This window comes from Balearica regulorum, chromosome 4, assembly GCF_011004875.1.
Source record: "Balearica regulorum gibbericeps isolate bBalReg1 chromosome 4, bBalReg1.pri, whole genome shotgun sequence".
NCBI classification, from domain to species: domain Eukaryota; kingdom Metazoa; phylum Chordata; class Aves; order Gruiformes; family Gruidae; genus Balearica; species Balearica regulorum.
Window position 1 is genome coordinate 41743079 of NC_046187.1, and position 23359 is coordinate 41766437.

The 23359-nt window shown below is 40.5% G+C and overlaps 1 protein-coding gene across 1 annotated transcript in view; it reads left to right on the top strand.

Moving 5' to 3' along the window:
* The window catches only part of GALNTL6 (polypeptide N-acetylgalactosaminyltransferase like 6), a 481223-nt gene extending 458325 nt beyond the window's left edge, over positions 1-22898 (top strand). Inside the window, exons 9-12 of the mRNA XM_075751893.1 lie at positions 1486-1707; positions 9207-9323; positions 15742-15891; positions 21816-22898. Of these exons, the coding sequence (XP_075608008.1) occupies positions 1486-1707; positions 9207-9323; positions 15742-15891; positions 21816-21983 (657 nt within the window). The 3' untranslated portion in view covers positions 21984-22898. The remainder of the gene's footprint in view (positions 1-1485; positions 1708-9206; positions 9324-15741; positions 15892-21815) is intronic.
* Positions 22899-23359: the final 461 nt, after the last annotated feature.

The window sequence follows — 23359 nt, forward strand, 5'->3', positions numbered from 1 at the left end:
GCAGTGTCAGCTAAAAGTACTTTGTTCTGTATCTTGCTGTCTTTGTATTCAGATAAGCCTTATTCGTTCAGAGACGTTTAGTTTGTGTGGATTTTTGAAATTCAGGAAAGGAATTTTTGAACGGATCTTGAAAGCAAATCAGAGTACAAATCGGGCTTACTTAGATGCAGAGAATGTTCTGAGAAAAAACATTACCTTATGTTGATGATAATCAGATGTATATTGTTCTTCAGTTTATTACAGAGCAAATCTCAGCCTTTTGCAGTTAGTGTTCTATAAAAAGAATATTACAAAACTTGATGATCTTGTTTTTACAAACAAAGCAATAAGAACACCCTAGTGTCTCAATGTCATCCAGTGAGATGTTGCTTTATTGGTAGGCTAAGAGGTTATTGGGCAGCTGTGGAAATGCAGAATAGACTAAGTCTGTACTCGACTATGACATCTGCATATAAATTTGTGCGGATTAAGTTGCAGGAGGAGCTTTAAAAACAAACAAAAATACAGAAAAATTTTCCCCCGGACTATTTAAACTCCACGACGCTCACCAACAATAAAATATCTCTCTTCAGTCTCATCTATCCAGGATTTTTCCTTAAAAGTATTTTTTTTCTTTTATAATTTGAGTCAGCTAACTTAATTATAATTTAAGTAAATTCTTACACAACAGAACAACTAATTCTATTTTCTGTAAAATGCCAACAAAAATAAACTTTGTCAGACATAAGCCAGAACTGAGATTCATGGATCAGAAATAGCCTTAGGTAACTATAGGATGAGTGCAGAAAGTCACAAGTTGCCATACCTGTCCCTTGAGCTGCTTTGCCTCAGGTCAGCTCCACTTCAGGATTATGTGTTGTGCTTTTGCACAAACTTTCTAGCACACCGACACAGTGTGCTAGCAACTGTTCTAGGCCAATGGTAGTGCAAAACCAGCTGTGAGATGGGGCAGAGCAAGCTCATGGCTGCTTGCCCCCATACATATGCACTTCAGAGCTGACCTCAAAATTTAGGTAGGAATTGCTAGGTGACTAACCGGTATGATGACAGCTGAAAATTCAGCTGCACTTTCAAATGCAAAGCAAAATAGATCAGAAGGAATAATTTGAACCATTCATGCATATTAGTAGGTTCTGAACTAACAGGAAAAATCGTAGGTACCAGTGTGGGCAGCTGAAAGAAAATTTCTGTTCAACATCCATCGTTAATCTAAAACCCATGTGAACATGCATAAAGAATATGAAGGAAAATAAGATGTTCAGCAGACAGAAGACCATATCTTACAAAGTCAGCTGGAAAGCAGAGTGCTTAATACTCTATAGCATTTGCTCAACACTGCAATGAAGATAGCATACCTTTACTGGTATTTTTTCATGTTTTAAGACTGAGAAATCAGACCAGCTAAGCTGGTTTAATTCTCCCCATTAGAAATATCATTCAGTCAAAGCATGAAGAAATTAATGATTGCTTTTTTCTGCTGCACAGAACCTGAAGCGCGTGGCAGAGACGTGGATGGATGAGTTTGCAGAGTACATTTACCAGCGACGGCCTGAGTACAGACATCTCTCAACTGGTGATATCTCTGCCCAGAAGGAACTTCGCAAGCACCTTAAATGTAAAGATTTCAAGTGGTTCATGGCTGCAGTGGCTTGGGATGTCCCCAAATATTACCCTCCTGTGGAGCCTCCACCTGCTGCCTGGGGGGAGGTGAGGAATACACAAATTAGATAGAATTTAAATGAGTCTAACATTTTACATTACAGGAAATTAAAATTATGAAATTAGATTTAGCTCCTGTGATAAGTAGTGTTATTAAGGGAGTTCACAGTGATTGGAACAATCCCTGGACTAGCCATTAAAATGAGATACCGTCATGTCTTAGGACTATTGCTGTCCCTTTTATAATTCACTACAATTTTGTGTGTACAGGCCGTAAGATGCATGCACAGCAAACACAAGAATGCAGAAAAGAGTATGTATGTGTGTCACAAGATGATTTTAGATGCTGGGAATATCATTAGTAAAAAGGCGGTCTGAAGTCAACTTCTTTTTTTCTTTTTTTTTTCATACACTACCTCCTCTTCTTACAAATAACAATTGTATGTGTGTGGAGTTAGGTTTGATCTGTTTTGCTCACACGTACAAGTGTGACAAATGGAGCAAAAAGACTGGTTTTGCTCAACTCGTGGTCAGCATTTTGTAGGTGCTGTCATGACCAAGTACCAGTAGCAGACAAACACAATTTCTCATTTGGGGGACAAGGGGAGGGAGGGACCCCCAAAGAGAGCCAATATCTGAGCATCGCTCCAGAGCAGGGGGCGAGGAAACAACCTGCTGGAACTCTCCACCCATGATCAAAGATGTTCTGCATTCAGACCTCTCTGAAGAGCAGAACCGTGGCACACCTTGCTTTGACAGTTTGTTTTGTGTAGAAGAAATGAAAACACAAAGAGTGCAGGGACAGGAAATTGCTTCCATAGCTACGCTGAAAAATTGCAGTGGTCTTTTCCCCCCTAGGAACTGCAGCAGATTCACTCCATGGAATGGCATGCGGAGAGGTTTTTCCTTTCAATTCATTAAGATTTATAAAGAAGGCTTTGCTCTTTCAGTGTATTGTGCTACTTTTTAGAAAAAACATAGGAATATCTGTACTGTGAGTTCTGGCCTTCTCTGATTTTGCTGGAGATGTTCAAATTTTATGTGTCCTACTGTTTGCTGCTACTTGGCAATAATGAATTCCTTTGTTGTTAATGTTTCTTGTATCTTTGATACTGCTGCCTGCACTTTATGGGATTAATGTATACCAAGAGGTAATGAGTTTATCAGTAAAAGTCAGGCTGGATCAGGGTGCTGTGACTGCTACTATTATCTTCCTTCATCATCTTCCACATGTATACATGTGCATCCTTGGAGGACTGTGGTCATGAGATTATAATTTCCCTGGCCAGCTGAACAATCTTGAGCTCATTCAGAGCGTGTAAGTGAAAGAGATCATGATTCAGGAATTTATTCTTTTCACAGCATTTTTAAATATACTCTTTGCATAAAAGCAAGACGTTTAAAAAGTAAATCAAAGATCATAACAATTGCATCAAATGTGTACTTTAAAAGCACTTACTGAGTTCTTAGGAAGGAAGTGAAGACCAAAGGCTTTCTGTTTCCTCTAAAGTGTACTTTCTCTAAAATAACAAGAGGAGAAGTTTTGGCCCTACTACTCTATTTTTTCCTGCGACTGTCACATTCCTGTGAAGTTTTAATTACTTTGTTGGCATTTGCAAGGAACTTGAACAAACTTGAAGGTCAATGGCTGTCATAATTAGAAGCTGAAAGACAGACTGTGTGTTACTGCTTTGTAAGAATCAAGCAGCTCTAGAAACCTTGCTGATTATACACACCAAAAGTCTGTGCCAAGACCGACTGTCATTTAGTACCCTCTCTGTCTCCACTTGGAAAGACTTTTCATCTGCTTGCCTATGCCAGTCTGAGAAACAATAAACAATGAGGTACTCAGACAATTTTTGGCTCCAGTATTTTGATACCTAGCTAGGAAAAGCATGTAGTGTGAAAGCAGACATCTCATAAACAGCCTCTGCACAACTTCTCTTTTTTTGCAAACACATTTATTTAAAATCTGACTCTTGCATTTCTTGACAAAATCTGTTCATGATGGGAAAGAAGGAAATTTGAAAAACAAAAAACAATCTTCTTCGCTAAACTTGTCATGGCCTTATCTCTTCTGCGTGTTTGTGCCTTTTGTCGTTTGTAGCTGGCAGGGTGTATGTTCCCTTGATATTCTGTTCTGTCTTGTAACATCTGAAATATGTGCTGTAAAGCAATGTAATAGGGAATCCGGACAGATTAAAGTTAGTGAGACTGTCAGTTCTGTGTCTGGATGAGATAACTGTACTGTTCCCTCTCCCACCATGTTAAAAAGGAAAGTTTTCAATTAGATTTTGTTCTTATCCTTCCAAATATATTGGAAGGTATGCTACCAGTTGAAAAATAGTAATACCCATCCCATTCTCTTTCTAAGACAGAATAATTTATTTGTAATGTGTATTTGAAATCCTGTTGAAGGAAGTGAAAACAATAGCTGCATTAGGTGAGATTTGGGCACCAAATGTTTTCTTAGGAAGTACTCATGCATCTACAAGCTGTGATCCAGCATGAATATATTGTGCGGATATCACAGCTTCCAACAATATCTTTGAAAACACATTTTACAGTAAGTCAATCATATAATGCCAGCCATTGTCATTTATTTTAGACTTCATGAGTCCTGTAGTCAAGGTGGTATGAAAAAAAATAATTTTTTACCCAGTCAAAAGGGAAATATTTAAGCTTGGTTTCATTTGCTGTTACATGAACCTGTCATTCAATGATTTAATACACAGCAAGTCGCTCAGTCACTGCAGCTGTGCTAAGCTGTAGGACCTGAACATACTCCTTTCTCAGTCCTCAATTCGTGAATTTTACAGAATTGTTTTACTGACATGAAAATGTCACCCATAAAGTTAAATCAAGTAGCACATTTGAAAAAGGATTAAAGCCTAAGAACTCACTAACTTCTCTGTTGATTACTTTCTCTTTTTTTTAAAGTGTCATCCTCATACCCTTAATGAGTCAATCTCGCCCTCCAAGTGTCACACATCTGTTGTACAAAAGCGATATAACCAGCTGTTCCCCACCCTGCACAGACCAAGTGCTGCACAGCTGGGCTGGTCAAATTCTTTCATCAGGATCGGTATCACACTGAATAACAGAGACCCCTGTTTCTTCAGTGAGGTCTTTGGCAGTGCTTGACTTTCCATTTCAACTTTTCCTTTTTTATGGCTCACACAAGGATAAAAAATTTCTAAATTGCTATGTAGCAGTTGACAGGAAAGGTGGCTCATTTTTCCATATTTGATTTGTAGACACTGATGGCCCTAGGGTTATCTGAGAATGTAAGCAGTGCACTGAAACTGGTTTTAAGTGCTGCTCTGACGAAAAAAGTAGCATAAATGAACATTGTTAATGTCTTCTAAGAGCTACAGACACATTCTTATTTGAGGCGTTAAATCAGATGTATGGAAAGATTTATAAAATCTGATAGCACCAAGGTGCCACTCTTGTTGCTCTATTGGAGCATCCTAAGGATAGTCCCAGCACCATCTCCACATTCATCGTTCTAACAGATGACCATATTGAACATAAAGTTTTCTTTAGATTGCTGTGCTTTCCCTCTTTTTGCTTTTGGTGCAGGCAGTTCCGTGCCATGGTGAGCACGCAGGGTTGCTCCCAGGACCCCTGGGAGCGCCTCTCCCTCTCTGACTCACCCCCCTCTGCCCCCCAGGAAGGCTGAAGTGACCCTGGCTGACAGCCTGGCTCCAGTGCAGGCAGGGCAACGCTGCTCGAGCCAGGACATCACCCACTACCTCAACAGCAAATCTTGCAGGAACTCATTTGCCTGTCAACAAAGTTGCAGAGCTTTAGAATTGTCAAAGAAAATTGGTCAATATAGCCACTGGACCTTGGGAAGCTTTATTTTCCCCCTGTAATTTCTTTTTCAGCCTAAAGTACATTCCCTTAAAAGGAAGGGGGAAAATCACTTTCCTTTAAAGTGTAAGGGTATGGTGGGAGGTTGTCTTGTTTTTTTCTCCATTTAACATGGAGAATGCTAGTGTGTCCATTACACAGCTCCTGCCAAAATGTTCAAAAATGTCAAAATTATCAATGGCCTGTGACCCTTCCTTTTCCTCAGAGGACTGTTGCTTTTCTGACAAGAAGATTATGGTGGTAATCAACGCATCCATTGCTTTCCAGTTTCCATTCCATGCTTGCGTACTAATGACAAATACGATATTTTTGAGAGTGTAGTACTAGACCATCTTAATCTGCCCCTCCCATGGGGAGCTTATTAAATCATGTAACTGCTGGCTTTCTGCAAAACTCCAACATTAATTTAACCAGAAGGTCATCTGGGAGTCCATACATTCTGCAATATGTAAACACTGTTTGGGAACCCCTGATTTTATATTTTTTTAAATACTTTTTCCTTTCTTGATAGATGTCCAAAATTCTCTTTTTCTTTTCTTTTTTTTTTTCCCCCCTTGAATCTATCAAATCAGCAGCTTCAAATGTCAAGAGGGAACAGTCTCTTCCTCAAACCTTACATCTAGGCTTTCAGGCCTTCTGTCCTCCCATGTTCCAGCTCCTATTTTACATCACGTTCCTCTTTCCCCCATCACAGTGCCAGTGAGCTAAGCTACTTCTTTCTCAAGCCTGGCCTACTCTGGAGAAAAGTCTTTTAGACATGGGCTGGCTAACTTAGAGGAAGCAAGCTGTACTTTTAACGTATGTTAACTGCTTTTCATAAAACCCAAGAATTACTGTATCTAGGCTTACCCAGTGATTTCTCCTTATGGCTTACTACCTCATTTAAAGCACAGAAGTCAGCTGCTACACCGTCAGAAATCCTGTGCAGGTGAAACATCTTTTTTTTCCCCAAGCGCTGATGCAGCACTTAAAAGCCTGTACATCCTTGCTCAGACACCTCCAGTGTAGAAGAGAAAACAGACCCCTTAGAGTTCATATTCTCAGTGCTTTTACACCTCATCTGCTCTTTATAAGGACCACGGGACCCATAGTCTTAGTACCTATGTCCCAACATGTGTAGGATGGCATTTCAAGAACTAAATATGCACAATCACTTACATATAGTGTCCTGTGCTTTTTTTCGGAATATGTTTAACTCTGAAACAGCGTTTAAGATCACCGCTAACTGTCCTTCGTTAGTCCATACAGACTCCTCGAAAGCATGCTTTTCCCAGACCCATATCTGTGTGTACAAATGCTAGTATTTAAGGTTGAGCAAATAAGCTTTGTGTGTAGCAACTTAATGGCCTGCCTGTATGGGTGATAAAATCTATTTCCTGCTCATCCCCAGTCGCTACGGTTGCCCAAATACAAATGTTGGAAATGTGAGTGTATTAGGAGTACTAGCTATTTCTTTGCAAGTCGTAATGCATAACCTTAAAAATTCTAAATCCATTGTGCTGTGTGACTGGAGACAAGGCAGTTCAAACGCATATTGATGTATAAATGAGAAAAAAGCCTCTCCTTGCTGTGCTTCTGCTCTCCTTCCTTCGTCCATGAAAGCATCTTAGGGGATTTGCAGGCCATGTGGTGCTGGTGCTCAGCAGAACATTCCCTGTGGCTCTGGCAGCAGCACGACAGCTCCGTTCAATTTCTAGCAACTGCCAAGGCCACACAGAAACGCCAGAGAACAAAAGCACAGACTTGACTGAAATGCCTGTATTACAAAAAGAAAATTAAAAACAAACCACGACCCCTCTGCAGTTGAAAGGAAGGATGAAAAAAGAAAAGGATGAGCTAACATGTAAGTTGCAACATACCAGAGGAAAAACTCAAGGAAACCTTTCAGGAGCAGAGGGAAGAGGAGAGGAAATAAAGAACGGGGGAGACAGATTCCAGCAGTGAAGGAACTAAATGTAGCTTCAGCTCAAACCTTTTCCAGAAATGCATCGAACACGTTTACCGCATAGTCCAAATGACTGAGAATGGGATGGAGCGATGCCATTGAGACAAAATTATGAAAGCCCTTTAATCCAATAAGCATTCATTGGATGTGGAGTGTATTCACTGTCATTTTACAATTCTGAATCACATAAATATACCCCAATTATTAATGGCAATTGGTAGCAGCTCCATTTTAATTAGCTCTCATGCTGTAAGAACAGAACTGATGTATCATTTAATTTTGAATTAGGCCAGTAATCTTTATTTGTGCGATGTAAATTTAAGTGCACTGAGAAGTGATTGAACACTCTCAAAAAATTATACTTGGAGTAGGTATTTCACATGAAACTTTAAGAATATAAAATGAAAATCTATTCCCCTCATTATTCTTTCCTGTCTCTTTTTGCTGACTGATATGAAAATGAAGGCAGGGTTGTTGAGAACTAATTACCTTTCACTTCTTTTTTCAGTTAACGTGACTCTTTGTACTGTGGGGCTCAGTGCTGGGTTTCTGCATCTGGTTGTGTGTATGAAATGCTAGGGGTTTACCTCATCTATAGCAATTTTTATTGTATCAAAATAAGAAAAAATACCCTAGAATTGGGCTTGTCCAAGTTTTAAAAGAATACTACTGTGAGCGCCGGTGAAGGCTCAGAGGTTCTTGGAGCCAATTGCTCAAACTGATGCTCCCATCATTTGCCTGGTCTGCTTTTTTCCAGGCTAAAAAATGAAGCTCCTAAAACCTTTTCTGAATGTGACATTTTTTAATTTTTTCCCAGTTCCTGTTGCTTTCCCATCTGTCTGAATCTTTCTTAGAACATGGTGAATAGACTCAATTCCAGTCCTCCAGAAAAAGAGCAGACTAGCTCTCCCATGTGTCTTACAAGCACGAGGAATGCCCCTCCTTGGCAATGTTTCGTGCTATGTTGACTTTTCCATTGGATGTGTGTGAGGTAGAGTGGCGATTTTTATATTTGTCTAATGTAATATAGCAACAATGGTGACTTCTACAATATTTTCCATGGAAAATTACAAATGTCAACTCAACTGTATCTCCACTCAGCATCTAGCTTTTCTGGGTTTTTAAATAAGGATCAAAGTAGTGGCCAGAATGTCAAAATATGCACCTGTTTTCTCTATATTATGGATAGAGAATTTGGATATATCTCCATGCATGTATGTGCACTTTGATTACTCAGTTTCCATGTATCTTGTTGACAGGGCAAGTTTTTTAAGAAATTCCCTTCATTCTGGAGGTGTCTAAAGGATTTTTAAATAGCCCAGCTAAGGTACTCAAGGAGAAATGTATATGTATTTGCAAAATAAAACTGGGATTTTCCTCTTTTTGGTGGCAGTGGGCAACCCATTCCTTTTCAACCCTGTCTTCTAAAAAAAATATACATGGCAGCAGTGGTACAACTGGTATGAATGATAGTCACAGATTAATTATTACTCAGTTACTTCAGTCTCAAAAATGAGATTTTCCTTTTAAGAGTAAGTTATGCAGAGTGTTTGCAGAAGGCACGCAGGCAGCACAAGGAAGGAAGTAAAAAGTCATTCCCACCAGTTTTCTGTAACTAATGGTCAGTCTCAAGCCCTTCAGAGCTAAGCTCCTAACCCCCTAACGTTGGAAGCTCTACTCTGCGGCCTGGTTTAATGGGAAGTGTTGCTGCTTGGTTTTGCAGATTCGAAACGTGGCAGCCAACCTCTGTGTGGACAGTAAACACGGAGCCACAGGGACCGAGCTAAGGCTAGACATCTGTGTGAAGGATGGCTCGGAACGGACGTGGTCACACGAACAGGTATTTTAGTGACAGAAAGAGAAATACAGGGTAAAATTGTTGCGTCTCTTTTCCAGTTTCTAAACGTTTCTCTGTCCCATTCTCCATTGCTGTGTCATGAAAGCATGTTGATTTTGGTTCACTTACCTGAAAATATTTTGAATATAGTACCTGGGCTTGTAAAGCTCTAGTGGTTCTCTGCTTCTGTGATTTCATCTGAATAAGCTCGATAAGCGGTTATATTTTAAATTAATATGAGGTATAAGCAAGATAAATGGGTAAAAGCTAGAAAGAAAGAGATTCACAAAGACAAGGGATGATAAAGACTCAAAAAAAGCTTTTATCTAGGTTGGTTAGGTAGAAAAATGTTAGCTCTCAGGAGTACGGAGGAAAAGAGCTCTGATTTGTACTCATTGTGGCTGTGAGTGCCTTAGGAAAGGGATCATGACCCCACAGGCTGTGGGTCTGGCCAACGTGAGCAAAGAGAATCCAGATGAAAAGTGCAACCTAACCATTTATTAGCAATTTTAGTGAATGTGCCTTTCACAGGGCACGGTCCCAGATTAGAAAAATCTCCCAATGCTGAGGAGAAAAATTGACCGGGCAGTTGCACATGGCACTTTGTAAAAGCTTAAAAGCTCAGGAGAGGAGTTCTGAGGGGTATGTGAAGCGCTGAGGTCAAGAAATCATTCTCTGAGGATACTGAGAAATGCAGGGGGAGAGGTGCAAGTAAATGAACTGGAGAAGCTGAAGGATGATCACAATTTAGGTAAGTGCCAACATGGGGAAAAGAAAGTTGCTGAAAGAAGGCTTCTTCGCACAGCTACCAAAGATATAGTGCAGTGATAGGATGCCAAAACTGGATAAATATAATTCTGGGTTTTTTTATGAAAGACATCCAATAAGTGAAGGAAGTTGTATGGTCCAGACTAGATCATCACAGCGGTCTCTCTGGCTTCAAAATCTGCAAACCTGAAGAGCTCCAAAGCCTCCTTTAGTGGAGAGGGAGTCCTGAGGCTGCCAGAGATAATGAAAAAGAAAGGAGGGAAGAAAATTGGATGAAAGGGTGAGAGAAGAAAAAATTTAGCAGGGAAAGCAGAAAAAAAGGAGGTTTGCGATACCCTTTGAAGGAGTAAGTTCTTGTGAGGAGGACAGAGGGACATAGAGGGAGAAGGAGGTTGGGGAGGAATCCGTGTTTCAGTGTATTGCAATGTTTGGGATGAGACTCGATGTAAATACGGTCTCATTCTATACTAATGACAAAAGGTGACTTCTTTAAAATAAATAGGGTTAAGCTAGCGTGAAAGGAGTCCAACCAGCCAGCTCCCCAGAGCACAGAACCAGAACAAGGAAGCCTCAAGCACGTCCATGCCTGACGCGCGCCCCAGGGCCAGCGTGAATTGTTTCTGCCAGGCAGGTGGGGAACAGCGCGTACCTTCTCACCGTAGGAAAGCGTGGAAAACACTGCCAGGGAACATCGCTCCCACCAGAGCGGTGGGTTGCATTGGGAAAGGTCTGCCAAAACCCGAGCCGAGCCATTTCACCCAGTTTGCTGACCGGTTCAGTAATTTCTCAGGGCTCAGAGGAGGGGCGGGGGGGATGCGCCTTGCCGGGTGTTCCTCCTGCAAGGCGGCGGCTTGGCAGCAGAGGGCAGCTGCGGACAAGCGGAATGCAAATAGACCCAAAGGCAGCTTAATGAATTAGCAGCTATTCCACTATTTAACCCTCAAAACAATCCGTTTTCTTTTGTTTCGATTCGTTTGTTCGGCCTTTTTGTGTTTTGGTTTTGGTTTGTTTTTTTTTTTTTCCCCCCAGGAGGGAGCACTGCATTTAAAGGTTGTTCTTCCCACTCGTAAGAACTCAGTTACCAATAGTTTATCCATCTGTAAAATTATAATTTATTTATCGATATAAATAATATATAAAAAGATACTAGAACTTATTATACTAAATTAATAAATGTAATTTCACTTTCTCCTAGAAAGGAACTTTATTTTCTAAAGAAAATAGAAGATCTAGAAGAAAGATGATTTTGTATCTTACCTTACCAGATAAAGGACCTGGCATAACAGCTACTACTGTATTGCTGGGCAACTTTTTATATGCATAATTTTAGTAGTGGTAATATCCTGTTGGTTTCTGGATTAGTTCAGAAAGAAAGAGAAATGAATTTTACTCAAGTATTCAGACTCCTGGTATGAGTCACATTCATCTGGCTGATAGATTTCAAGGGTGAGTTTGTACCAGGTGCAGATTTTAAATATACCAGTTGAAAAAGAATGGAAAGAATTATAGAATCTTATAAACTAAAAGATGAAGCAAATGAGAGGGAATGTGATCTTCCACTTGCACCACAGTAAGCTATGAAGAATAACTGTGCTAAAGAGTGTTTAGGAACAACTGCCGAACACCTGACCAACCCTCAGAGAGCTCCTCTTTATTGCTTATATCTTCTTCAGTTTGTTGCCTACATGATTTCTGCATATGCCAGTAGAAACGAGCAGTATTAATGAAAATATTGAGCATTTTGTTACCATATTTGAAATAGCATGGATCAACACTGAGCCGGTCTTGTAACTTCTGGTATAAAATTACAGGGAGTTCAGTGCCAAAATATAGTAGCTTGATGTGATCAGTGCAGCAGGTCTCAGTGCTGATGCTTGATAGAGATATGATCCTTGTACCACTTGATTTGTGTCCGGTTACCAGGGCAGGAATTAAAAGCTGACAGTCTCAGCAGCCCTTTAGCAGCCCCCAGGAGAAGGAGGAGACCTTCCACCCCAGGGCCGGACAAGCCCCGGCAAGCAAACAGCAGACAAAAGGTTCATGGGGCACTTGCAGGCTTTCTAGTGAACAGGAGAAGGGTGGGAAGCGTGTCGCTGTGGTTTCCGGAGACTTCCCCAGAACTGAAAAACAGAGCGGAAGAAAAGGGGCAGGAGGATGGCACGCCGCGGTGTTCTTCCACCTCTGTCTTCCCAGAGCTAGGTTCTGGCTTCAGGGGAAACCGGGGCTCTGCTGGGCTGACAACCAGCAGCAAAGGAAAATGACAGGCATCACTCTCTCCTCTCAAGTTCCCCAGCCTGGCCAGGGAGTAGGTGGACAGGCATCATCTCTAAGATGGCCCACCAAGTAGCTATGCAGCCTGCCCAGCTCTTTCTTCTCTACGTGGAGGTATAGTTCAAGTCAGAGCCCAGCTCTGAAACATGGCGTTTCATCTTTGTGCGGGGCACATGTCGTCTACTCAAGTCTAATGCCGTAGTCAAAGCAACGCCAGCAGACAGACCCCAGCCAGGCAGCGAGTAACTGAACAATGTTGACAGGCTGGAAAGCACTAATAGTATCAAAAGGGCCTTTGTCCTATAGATGGTCCCAAGCCAATGGCTGTATCAGGCAATCATTTTTCAGGGCCTGTGCCAATTATAAATGAAGCTGGAAAGCTATATTTTCCCCAGTTACTGCATGGCAGGACCAGGCTGCACGAAAAGCTAAAGCATGAGGGCTGAGGGGTTGCCTGGTTGCAAATGCAGAGGGATGGGGCCATGTTTTATAGGCTCTGTGGTGTGAGAGAAGGTGGAGGAGGATACAGCATCCGCTGAGCCAGGGCAGTGGGTTTCTTGGGTCCAGCAGTGAGCAGCAGCCCTGCAGACTGAAGGTGAAGAGACAGCCTGCTGTTTGTTAATAATGTGTCTGGAAATTTAGGTGCATCCTTGTTTCAAATCAACAAGCAGACGGGAATGAATGAAGGGTACAAAGCTTCGGTCAAAGGAGCAACAAAATCCAAAGTGACAGGTGGTGGGAAAGTGGAGCATTATGTACTCAGGACTTCAGCTAATAATATGTAGCATTATTGCACATTATGCAGAGGAAAGATCATTTTTATATCGGCCAGTTGTAGTGTTAACTAGAGAGAATTTGCTGGATAATGGAGGATAGCATAGAATGATGAGATTGGAAGGACCATAGGCTTTCAAATTTTATCTGTAAGTACAAGATTTTAATAGAGAGAAGTATAACCTTTTTTCTGATCAATTTTTTTCTCTTCTCCTTCCTAGTCGTAAAACTGTGTTTCTATCCCAACAAGGTTGATTTTTTAATAGTATCACTAGGGAGAAGCCGTACTTGTTGATTTAAAAATGAAACTGGAGGCTGAGAAAGAGGAAGAAGAATCTGTGCTAGGCCAAACATTGAGATCTCATATTACACAGATCCCGGTTTTCAGTGGAAGGAAATAAAAACCCCCTATCTGTTACCATGTCTTGACTTTCAAACAGCGCACAGCCCTGGTTGTCTTCAGAAACCACACAGGAGCGGAAAGGGCAAAGGGATACCCCAGATCAGTATGATCTGATTTAAAAGCTAGCTTGAGCTCTTTCAGGTGTACCGATGCATTCAGTGGGGTAGTAGTCCTCGGGCCAAGGTCCAAAGAGCAGCAGGAATTGGCCTCCTAGCTCACCAATCATGCACAGACTGAGAAATTTGGAGAGGCACCCACTGGAAAAGATGAGGAAGGTCTTGCAAGAGGATCTCTCCCTTGTAGTAGTCATGAGAGCGAGAATATCGCAGAACCACTGTTCCACACCATTCCTCTAGGTATTTGTTATTCATCACTTTGAACTCTATGTTTATTACTTGGCTGTGGGAAGGTAAAGGGTAAGAGAAAGAAAATGGATTTTGTTGGTTTTTCCTCAAAGGAAAATTATCTCAGGCTTCTCTTTTTCTAAAGAAACAGCAGCATAGCTTTTTTTCTCTACCGAATCTTACTTTTGTCTTTGCTTGTGAAATGATAAGTTATCTTTGTAGGGAGTCCACGATGCTGCTTGCAGGAAACATGAAGAAAAGTGAGAAAAGACTTAACCTTTTGAAAAGCAGAAATTGCTTTGAAATGGAAGTTAAAGCTGTCCACTGCATTTTACCCAAGATAAATGTAAAATGCACTCCGGGAGAAAAAAGAAATAAGCAGGACACAGGGACAGCTTAAGAAAATGCGGTCTAGAAAACCTGTAATACAAAAGTAAATAGGAAGCAACAGCAGCTAACAGGGAGAACAAGGGCTTACTATAAGACACACAACAAAAACACGAAAATATTCAGTATATGCTTATATTTTGTGCCTGCAAATCAAGGGAAACTGTAGTGCTTCTCAAATGTGGCACTTGGAGGATTGAAGATGCAGCATTTTTACAAGATGTATCTTTTAGGAAGACCATGGAAAGAAGATGGCTATCACAATGAAAGGGTTAAAACCTGGGACCCACAACAGAAGTGTTCAGGATCAGACCCACATGACATTGAGCTTGGTTTGGATTTGTAGATACTGATTCTATCAGGGAATGCACACATTGCAGGGAGCAGGGTGCTAGATAAGGACCGAAGGACCCTGAGATGAGGTAGCTGCGGAGCTGGAGGCATTCTGAGCACAGTATGGGGAGCTGCTCCTCTGGGGAACAAGCCTGAGTGCAGTTCCACATGAACCGTCACAGATAAACAGTTTCCACTAGCAAAGTTTGCTCATTTAGAGAGCTTCACTTTCTCAATGTTACATTTCGGTTTATACTATGGAAAATCAAAAGTCATGCAGAAAGCCGAAAAATAGCACTGGCACCAAAAAAAAAAAAGGAAAAAAAAAACCCTCACAGCTCTCAGCAGAGTTTTCCGGTAGCAATTTACAACCTGCAGCCTGCTTTTTGCAAGGATTAGTCCATGAGAAAGGAAAATGCACTCTGCATCTTTAAATTTGCTGCTGCCAGACCTGTCACCTTCATCTGATGATTGAAAGACGGCAGTGTCACAGCATCATCTCAGACAGCTGGTGTCTGATTGAGAAGGATTCCTCTATTAACTGTGAGCCTCCACGATTCCTCTCAGGCGGTGAGAAGAAGGTCTTTAACAAGCTGCCTGTAGCTCACGGGGTTTACAGCAGGAAGATGAAGATCATTTAATGTGTGTTGTTTGGGGGGAAAAAGACAGTCAAGAGAGGATATGCTAGCAGTGTCCCACATAAACAGAAGCAAACTGTTCATTAAACATGGGAAAGCTGCTGTGGTGGGAAGATCTCTCTAGGTAGCATCTTCAGACCCAAATGAGAGCTAGAGAAAAGTCACTAGCAGAGGCTTTCTGAGTCCCGGGTAGCTGTAGCCCTAGTGCATACGAGTGCGTCTTTAACTAAAGGCTTTAGTACAGCGTATCCCCTCTCCTCTCTGCAGAACTGTGTCACCAGAGATTTTTTCCTTCCCTGCCATAGGGATTGTGCCTTCCTGGTGTATATTCCACGTCACCAACAATGTACTCTAATTAAGGCAATTGTCATCACTTAAATGTACACAGGCAGGATCTCGTTTAAACAGCAGCCGAGTAGGGAAACATACATTAAGCTTTGTGTGTGGTTTTAAATGTTTTTTGGCTAGTAATATATCATTGCATTGCCTGATTGTTTTTCTAGCTCTTCACCTTTGGTTGGAGAGAAGACATCCGCCCCGGGGAGCCACTTCACACCAGAAAGTTCTGCTTCGACGCCATTTCGCACAGCAGCCCCGTCACGCTGTATGACTGTCACGGGATGAAGGGCAACCAGCACTGGAGCTATAGGAAGGTTGGAGTCACTCTGGGGCATCTCAGAGGTTCAGACTGTCTTGAGCCTATATTCAGTTCAGCGCAGGCTTGTGTTCTCCCATCAGAGAGGTTTTGTTTTAAAATCCACCCTGTCTTATTCCAATTTAATTTTGTGGGAATCTCTCTAGAGTATGTTCTTTTTGAGCATTCAGCTATTTAGGTCAAATTTAAATGAAAATGGATCTGATCCAGCTCAGAGGATGTCTGTGTTGGATCTGTTCCTCGAAAGGTGTTTTACCATTCTGGCATTTCAAGATGCTTGTGTCATTTTAACAGAGGCACTGTTGGAAATATTTTCATCCAATGTGACAGCACCAAGAAATGCTGCTCATGAGTTAAATATTATTATTTTACTACATTTTAAATATTACAAGTGGCAGAAAAATCTGCCTAGAAAAGAAAAAAAACAACATTGAAAGCACTGTCCTGTAAGCCCAAAGAAGGCAGGAGCTTTAGTTTTTTATAAACTAAAGATAAGCAGCTTAGACACTACTTTGATCTGCTCAGTTTCAGCCCATTTTTATAAATCACTGGAAACAGGAGGTCAAGCTAGAAACTGTCAGAGCCTCGTTTAGGGCAAAAAAGTCCTGGTAATGCTAACTGAGTTGTTGTTAGGTTTTTTTTAAATGGTTAATCAGCAAGTTTCCTTGATTAAACATTTCACTAATTAACTCTGTATTCCATGCAGAGTCTCTGAGGATTCCTCTCATCCTTCACTTTTCTGTGACCCCCGTGCCTTGCCCACCACCTTGCTTAAGCTGAGGCCAAAGCGCCAGGAACTGGACTTTGCCAGATAAACCTCAATACTGCCTTCTAGTTTGAAATTATATGTAGTAGAAAACTAATTCAGAACCATTAAAAATAGGTTCGCCCCAACCCTTTTTCTGAGTGCCTACTTAATTAGCCTGTGCCTTTTTACCCTATCTGTGTTGCAATTGGAGATCCACCACAAGATTTTCCAGAAGTGTAATTCCTTTGAAACTGAGGTATTACCCGTAATAAAGTTAGGACATATGGGCCAGATATTTTGAAGATATAAATTGTCATGGCTGTATTGCTGCATATCTGGCTTTATAATGCCATAATAATACCTTCTTGCTTCAAAACCCTTCCAATTTATCTTTTTGCTTACCCAAGCTGCAAAAAAGAAGCTTTCATACCTTTAGCACTTCATTGCTGCTTAATGTAGTCGGTTCATAAGACAGAATGCAGGTCTGGAGCTGCCCTCTATAAGGCTCATCACCTTTGATGTGGACAGAATACAGCAGATAACTAAAAAAAATGACATTTGAAAAAAAATACACAGTGTGAGTTCTATTAAATCCTGTGCACAGCTTCATTTTTCATTTCCAGAAGGCTGACAGGGCTCATATAAAAATTCTCAGTGCAAGGCAGGCATTTCCATCTCGGCAAGAAACACCACAAAATTTTGTTATGATGGAAGTACTGACACAGTCTTAACTGTAATACCAATCTGACAGCAAGCTGATTAGTTTGCATAAACCTTCAAATTAGGAAACTGCATTGGAATAATAGAATTATGTACACATGGTTTTCTGTAGGTTTAATTTTAGTTTGGCTACACATTAAGTAGTTTTTTATTATTTCCCATAGTCTATGTTCTCAGATAGAGGGCAGATTTACATTAGAGCTATAGCAACAAAATCTTAATAATACAACCCTTATCTAGTTTTGAGAGCATCTTGGCAATAGGATTTATAGTGTTTCCCAAAAAGAAATAAACTGTACAAGCAAAAGGATGTTTATATGAGTTTAACTGCATCTGTACTAGAGCCCTTTACCTAAAGGATGATATGCAGCTAAAATTGCTCCCTAAATAAATAAGAGTAGTAGGCTGGTTAAGCAAAAAAAATCCTCCTTTTAAAAGAAAAGAGCAGGTCAGCAACTCTGTTCTGTTCTCTGCACCACTTAAGGTGCTGTAGCTTCCTAATGGTCACGTATCCATGCTGCCAGTAATTCTTCCCATGTTTTAGGAAAAATGACTTTGTTTGTCAGTATATTTTAAGATGCTTAATATGAATGGTTTTTACCGTGCTGTCATACTGTTCCTATAAAACTAGAAGATAAGAGGGTTTTATTCTTTTAAGGGTGAGCCTCTTCTCATGATCATTTGCATCCTCAAGCCACTAGTAGGAAGAATTTAGGGCTGTGAAGTGATTACAAAGTGCTGCAAATACAGTTTGAAGCCAGGCACTGTTTTAAGATTCTGTATTCTTATAGCATAGAAACCCTAACAACCTATATGTGGATACTGGCAAATAAAAACAGCTTAAATATTTTAGTGGCAAGTAGGATATGCTAATATTTTACTTTGAGTAAGCAGTGCTCTTCTGAAAAAATTTCCAGCTTATCCCCATCACCTGCACTTTGTTTCTCATTGGAGTGCAGTCTCAGAGCATGCAAACTGGATTCTTTTCAGATGAATGAAACCAAAACTGCCACTAATAAACATGTGTCAAAAAACTCTTCTTATTCCCATACTGCTACATGTTAAACTGCATCCGAGCAACTATTCAAAAGTCTAGTAAGTATGTGATATTAAATAATAAATTTTTTTTAGGACCAGTCCAAACCAGTCAAGTATACCTTTAAGAAATCACTATAAGAAGCGATGGAGTAGAATGAATCCAAGTAATACAATTAACACTACTGTGGGTTAGAAATAGAATAAAGTGAGGTTAATATTGGGGGAAAAAACAATATTGACACCATAATGGGGCTATGACATCAATGACAGGATCACTGTGAGAAATTAGATAAATGTAAATAATCTGAAATTGTTAGAGATTTTGGAGAACAGTGGCTTCCCAAGCTAAAGCCATTTCCTTGACTCTCAGGTTCTTAAGCATGCCAGAAGCAAAAATCAACAGTGCCTACAAATTTCCATTCCTCCCAGTGAAGGAATACACCTCTGGTTTTCAATGTAGCATCATTCTAGGTTAATAGGTAATACATTGGTTTTGATAAAGTATGATTCAATTTATGTGCTCTAGTCCCATTAGTGCTAATTGTAGGGTGGAAGTATCCAAGAGGGGTCTGATTTAGTAGGTCTTTAAAAAGAAACAATTGTGCAAAATCAATTTCATTACAGGATAATTCTACTCTGAGCCTAGTGATCGTGATAGAGTCAAAAACCATGCCCAGAACAATATGGTTTGCTCATACTCTCTTCACAGTTTCAGGGACAAACTGTAAGAGTAAGTTCATGCTTCACGCGGTAGGTACATAGATTATTTCCTCAGACAACCGAAGACATGTCATTGTGATAGTGGCTTTTATTGTATGGACATCTGTCCTGCTGAAACTGCGCTGGGGATACCAACTAATTTCAGATAAACTACTGCAGCCACCAGCTGATAATGACTTCCAGTTGCTGTCGACCTTGGCCATAGTTATAGCAGTGACCTAGAAGAAATGAAAGGCTCTGTGTCTCATTACCGCTCCCCTGAACTGTCGAGGCCCATTATCTTATGGAGAAGTTTCTCCTCCTGCAAATAATCTTCAGACTTGCCTTCATGCAGAAGGAAAAAAAAAAAAAAAAAAAGAAGTTGCTTTGCTCTTTTGAGATGTTAGAAAAGTCTCCACAGGAGCTCTTGTAGCTTTTTAATATTGGTGTAAAGAGGAATTTATATATTTCTCTTGGAAAGTTCTTTTCGGTGATGCACGCAACTGTTACCCCTTAAAGTCCTGAGCCTGTTTCCACTGAAATCTGTGAGAGCAGCAGCCTTTGACCTTAGGTCAGCGTAAGCTTGAGATGATAAATTAATAGGCCTTTATAAATGGCTAAGTCAGCCAGAAGTTTTTCCAGAGTGGTAACTGTGTCCTGTTCTTAAAAGATGCTCTTCTCTCCTAATAACCAGACTTTCTAAAAGAAAGCACTGACAATGCTTCACTCAAAAATTGCATCCCCCAGATATTTCTGTGAGAAGAAAGACTGTGAGCTCTCTTCAGAAAGGCTGGAGTGTTTTTCATAGCATGCTTTTTGTACTGAAGCCATTTCCTTTCTTCTTGTACCAGCTATCCTATTAAAGCTTCTAGTATTCCAGCTTTGGCTTCCTAATAGCTTGGTTGACCCTCATGCCCAGCTATGGCGCAAGGAAAACCAGATGCCACCTTCCTCCGAGGCCCCGCAGCAGGCAGGGCGGCCATGGCACGGTCACCGTGTCCTGATTTCGGGCCAGTGCCGCTCCATCACTCACTCACAGAAGGACAGGAGGAACTGGCAAGGTGCAAATGGATGCCTGCACCACCCCGTAGGACGGTTGGGAGTTCTTGCAGGCCCACCTCCTAGTAAGGACACTACAACCCTTTGTGCACGGTACGGTTAGCCCCTTCTTGCAAGATGAAGTATCCTACCTGCTCACCTCATAGAGCAAAAAGGAGCAGGACCCATTTGGCTGATTCCTGTTGACTTTGATGGCATCCCTCAGAATTACAGTCGTGTGTGCGTGTGTCTACCCACTATTTAGGGGGAAGGGCAGACATTGGAGGTGAAAACCCGTGTTTGTGAAAAGCGGGTGTAACACCACTGCCCTCAGCCAGAGCACAAGAGGCTTTTGACTTTGCTGTCTTGCATGTGTTAATATTTAAAAAAGGGCATTGTACTTTAATAGTGTTTCACATCCCCCAAAACCAATAACTTTCCTCTTAACGAAATTAAAAAAAAAAACCCTTTCTTTTTAAAAAGTGTTTTTAAATAGCTACTATTTCTTGTTGACTTACTGAGTTATATTTGGTTTTGTCTTCATGCTTCTTTTTTGAATGTGGGGTATTTTTAGTTAAAGAGAAGTTTCTGTATGATTGTTGCTGAGCACCCAGAGCACTTTTCTGAGTTTTTAATCAATTGCAATTTGACGAGTAGGTTCTTTTTTTTTTCCCCTCTCACAAACTGGGCAAGCAGGCACACTCTGGAGTAGTATTAAAATACTGACAGGGCAAGTTTGGCACAGAGGGGAAAGGCTTGGATGTGATTTACCAAAAGTAACCTGAAATTTATTGCAACAGATACAGTAAATGTATAGTCCCTGGAAACTTTCAAACCGTCTAATAACTCCCACATCTGTCTCTCTCAAACACTTGCCTACATGAACTAAATTTGTTGAAACTACCCAACCCATAATACCATTTGCCCATCTGGGTAGTTTCTGCTTTACCAAAGATTCACAGTCAGGTTACAATTTGCTCCAGTTCTGTAAAGTAAAACTTAATCATCATAAATATCCATTTTAAAGCAACTTAATCCATGCTTATCCTCCCAAAATCTCCATTGGAAGCTAAAACAGTGTTCGGATTTCCTTCTTATTAGGAGAGAGAGAGCATATTTCAGTGGCTGATCTTATCGAGGCCATAGGCAAAGTCTGCATTTCATGGGCTGAGAACTGAGATCATCAGTCCTGGGTCTGTCTGTCCATCACACCACTTCAGTTAATAACATCTTCCTCAAGTTTAAGAGTATCCATTTTCCAGACAGATTATTACAGATTGTCCTACCCAGAAGCACAGTGGAAACTGTGAAAACAAATTTAAAAAAAACACATTTAAAACATTTTTTGGGTCTAGGCAAGTACATGATATGCAAAGATTATTAAAAGACATTCTGTTTTTTTCATTATATTATGTGGTTGTTAGTTAAAGACTGGAAGATGTCTCCTTATTCTTTCTTGAATCCCCAATTTCATGAAGGATAATAACCCAAGGGAAAAAAACGCTCCATTCTATACAGCTTCCTAATAATAGCTGTCGTCATTACACAAGGTTAGTGCACAGAGACCACAAAATCATTTCAGACAGTGCTGTGTTAATCCATGTTCTGTAAAATGAGAACACTTCCAATGACTTGACATTTGCTACTTAATTCTATTATTTTTTTTTTCATTCCTGTAGGACAAAACTTTGTTCCATCCGGTAAGCAGCAGCTGCATAGATTGCAACCCAGCTGAGAAGAAGATTTTCATGAACAGATGTGATCCTTTATCTGAAACTCAACAGTGGATTTTTGAACATATTAATATGACTGTTTTAGAAAAATTTAACAGCAAGGCCAGTTCCTAGAAAGACAGGAAAAAAAAAAAATGAACACACCCAATTACATACAGACTGCAGACTACATTTTTGCCAGCATCTGGGTCGAAGGAGTCAGGAATTAAATTTCCTAGATCCAGGAAATCTGTTCTGAGGATTAAGAAAATGCCACAGCAAGAGCCAGCAGGCTGCCCTTGTGGATGTACAGTATCTGAAGAACTTGGCCAAGAGCCTCACCGGATGCTGCTGAGAACTTCAGGCTGAAAATTCCCTTGCTGGTCGAGGGAAAAACTTTGTTTAAAAACTGTTTAAAAGTACTCCAAGTTAATAAAGTAAAACAAAACTCTAGAGTTTCTCAGGTCAAATCCTGCTGTAGTGAGTAGCTCAGAACAGATGCTATAGTTTGGGATGGGTATATGGTGTGCATGACAGCTACAGGAACCTGAAGAAATCCCAGGTTTTAGAACTAAACATGCTGGTAGAAGAATGATGATGTCCCAGCACTCCCTAGACAAGATATATGCTCTGTTGACATTCTCTTAATAAAAGGTTGGGTTAAGCAGGTTTAACCCTCAGAACTGCTGCAATTAATTTTAAATACCTCCCTTTTACATTCCATTCATTACCAAAATAGGAATGGTAGAAATCTTAGGGTCTAGAATTACACTGTAGTGAAGCATGAAATAAACGATAAGGTTTTGCCCGCACATGTCCCCCCTTCTGGAAAAAAAAAAGTAAAGCAATCAAATTTCTATACATGATATATTTAGCAATTGTGATTCAAATCCCATTGTCACACAAGGTGAGATTTTTTTTTTTTAGTGACAAATATAACAGCAGCAGCTGCAGCATAATGGAAGACTTGTGGACTAGCTATCTTTTCTAGAGGTAGAATCCTTACCAAAGTATAAATTAAATTGAAATTAGGCTGGGGAAAAAAAAAAACAGGAGAGTAGGAAATAATTGCATACTGCATGCTGAACTAGGTTAGTCAAATTAACGTTGGTATGCTGCCATCACCTAAAAGTGTGCTGACTCCCTGCAGTGCAGCTTAAAAGATTTTGTAGTGCTCTTGATGGATAGGAGTGGAGAGAAAAATTGACCTGAAACTAGCTGGGTGGTTTCAGAGCATTTGAAATCCATGATGGAAATCACATGAGCTTATCAGAGTTAGTAAGCGAATGATAGTGTGGATCTCACAATGGAGGAAACAAGAAGTGCAAGTTAAATGTTACAATAATTTGGTGCTTTAGACACAGGCACAATTCAGATTAAGACAGACTTCTGTCACGCTGATGATCATTATGGCCCGTGGTGTCCCTCCAACCCATCAAGCTCTTGGCATGAAAGGATTCTAGAACTTGTTTGGGGGAGCTATGGTTCTTCTCAGCAGAAATCAGTTAATT